We start from the raw sequence: 954 nt of genomic DNA, 5'->3' as shown, positions 1-954 counted from the left end.
TCAGAGGTCTTTACCACAACATCCTTGGACAACCCTGTCCCTGATCTGTTTGGTTCTAACTCCGTAGATGATGGGGTTGAGCATGGGAGGCACCAGGACATAGAGATTAGCAACCATGATGTGTACCACCTGGGGCACATGGTGGCCAAAACGATGAGTGAGAAAAGTAAAAACGGCTGGGATATAAAAAGCCAAGATAATACAGATATGGGAGGCACAGGTGCCAAAAGCCTTGAGGGAGGCTTCACCTGAGGGCAACCGAAGCACAGCTCTCAAAATCATCACATAAGATATGGTGATGATAGTCATATCAAAGCCAACAACAGAGAAGGCCACAAAGAGCCCATACCCACGATTTACTCTCGTGTCTGCACACACCAACTTCAGCACAGCCATGTGCTCACAGTATGACTGGGGAATGACCTGGCTGTCACAGAAGGGCATCCTGGAGACCATGAAGCAGAAAGGGCTGACCCAGAGCAGCCCTCTCATCAGCACGACGGCCCCCAGTTTGACCACTACTGATGGGGTCAGGATGCTGGAGTGTTGGAGTGGGAAGCAGATAGCCACATAGCGGTCCAAGGCCATGGCCATGAGAACCCCAGACTCCACCGAAGAAAAGGTATGGATGAAGAACACCTGGATGAGGCAGGCATGATATTCGATCTCATGGTCATGGAACCAGAATATGGCCAACATCTTAGGCTGGGTGGAGGAGGGGAGGACCAGGTCAGTGATGGCCAGCATGGCCAGAAAGAGGTACATGGGTTCATGCAAGGTATGGTCAATTCGGATTATATGAAGGAGAGTTATATTCCCAAGTATAGCCACAATATACATGGCACAGAATAGAAAGGCAATCCAAAATTGGGCATTCTCCAGTCCTGGCATCCCAAGCAGGATGAAGGACACAGGATGAGAAGAGTTGTTCCTTGAAGGCAACACCATAATGTG

General features: G+C 49.7%; 1 protein-coding gene across 1 annotated transcript; it reads right to left on the bottom strand.

Annotated features, from left to right (window-relative positions):
- Positions 1-954, bottom strand: LOC138384833 (olfactory receptor 52R1-like). Its single transcript, XM_069470496.1, has one exon. The coding sequence runs from the start codon at positions 946-948 to the stop codon at positions 1-3; it is 948 nt and encodes a 315-aa protein (XP_069326597.1). The 5' UTR covers positions 949-954.

The sequence above is a fragment of the Eulemur rufifrons genome, chromosome 6 (genome assembly GCF_041146395.1).
Source record: "Eulemur rufifrons isolate Redbay chromosome 6, OSU_ERuf_1, whole genome shotgun sequence".
Lineage (NCBI taxonomy): Eukaryota > Metazoa > Chordata > Mammalia > Primates > Lemuridae > Eulemur > Eulemur rufifrons.
This window is presented reverse-complemented; position numbering and strand designations above follow the sequence as displayed.

Excerpts from the sequence above, each read along its gene's own strand:
- LOC138384833 (XM_069470496.1), bottom strand. The coding sequence starts at position 948 with ATGGTGTTGCCTTCAAGGAACAACTCTTCTCATCCTGTGTCCTTCATC.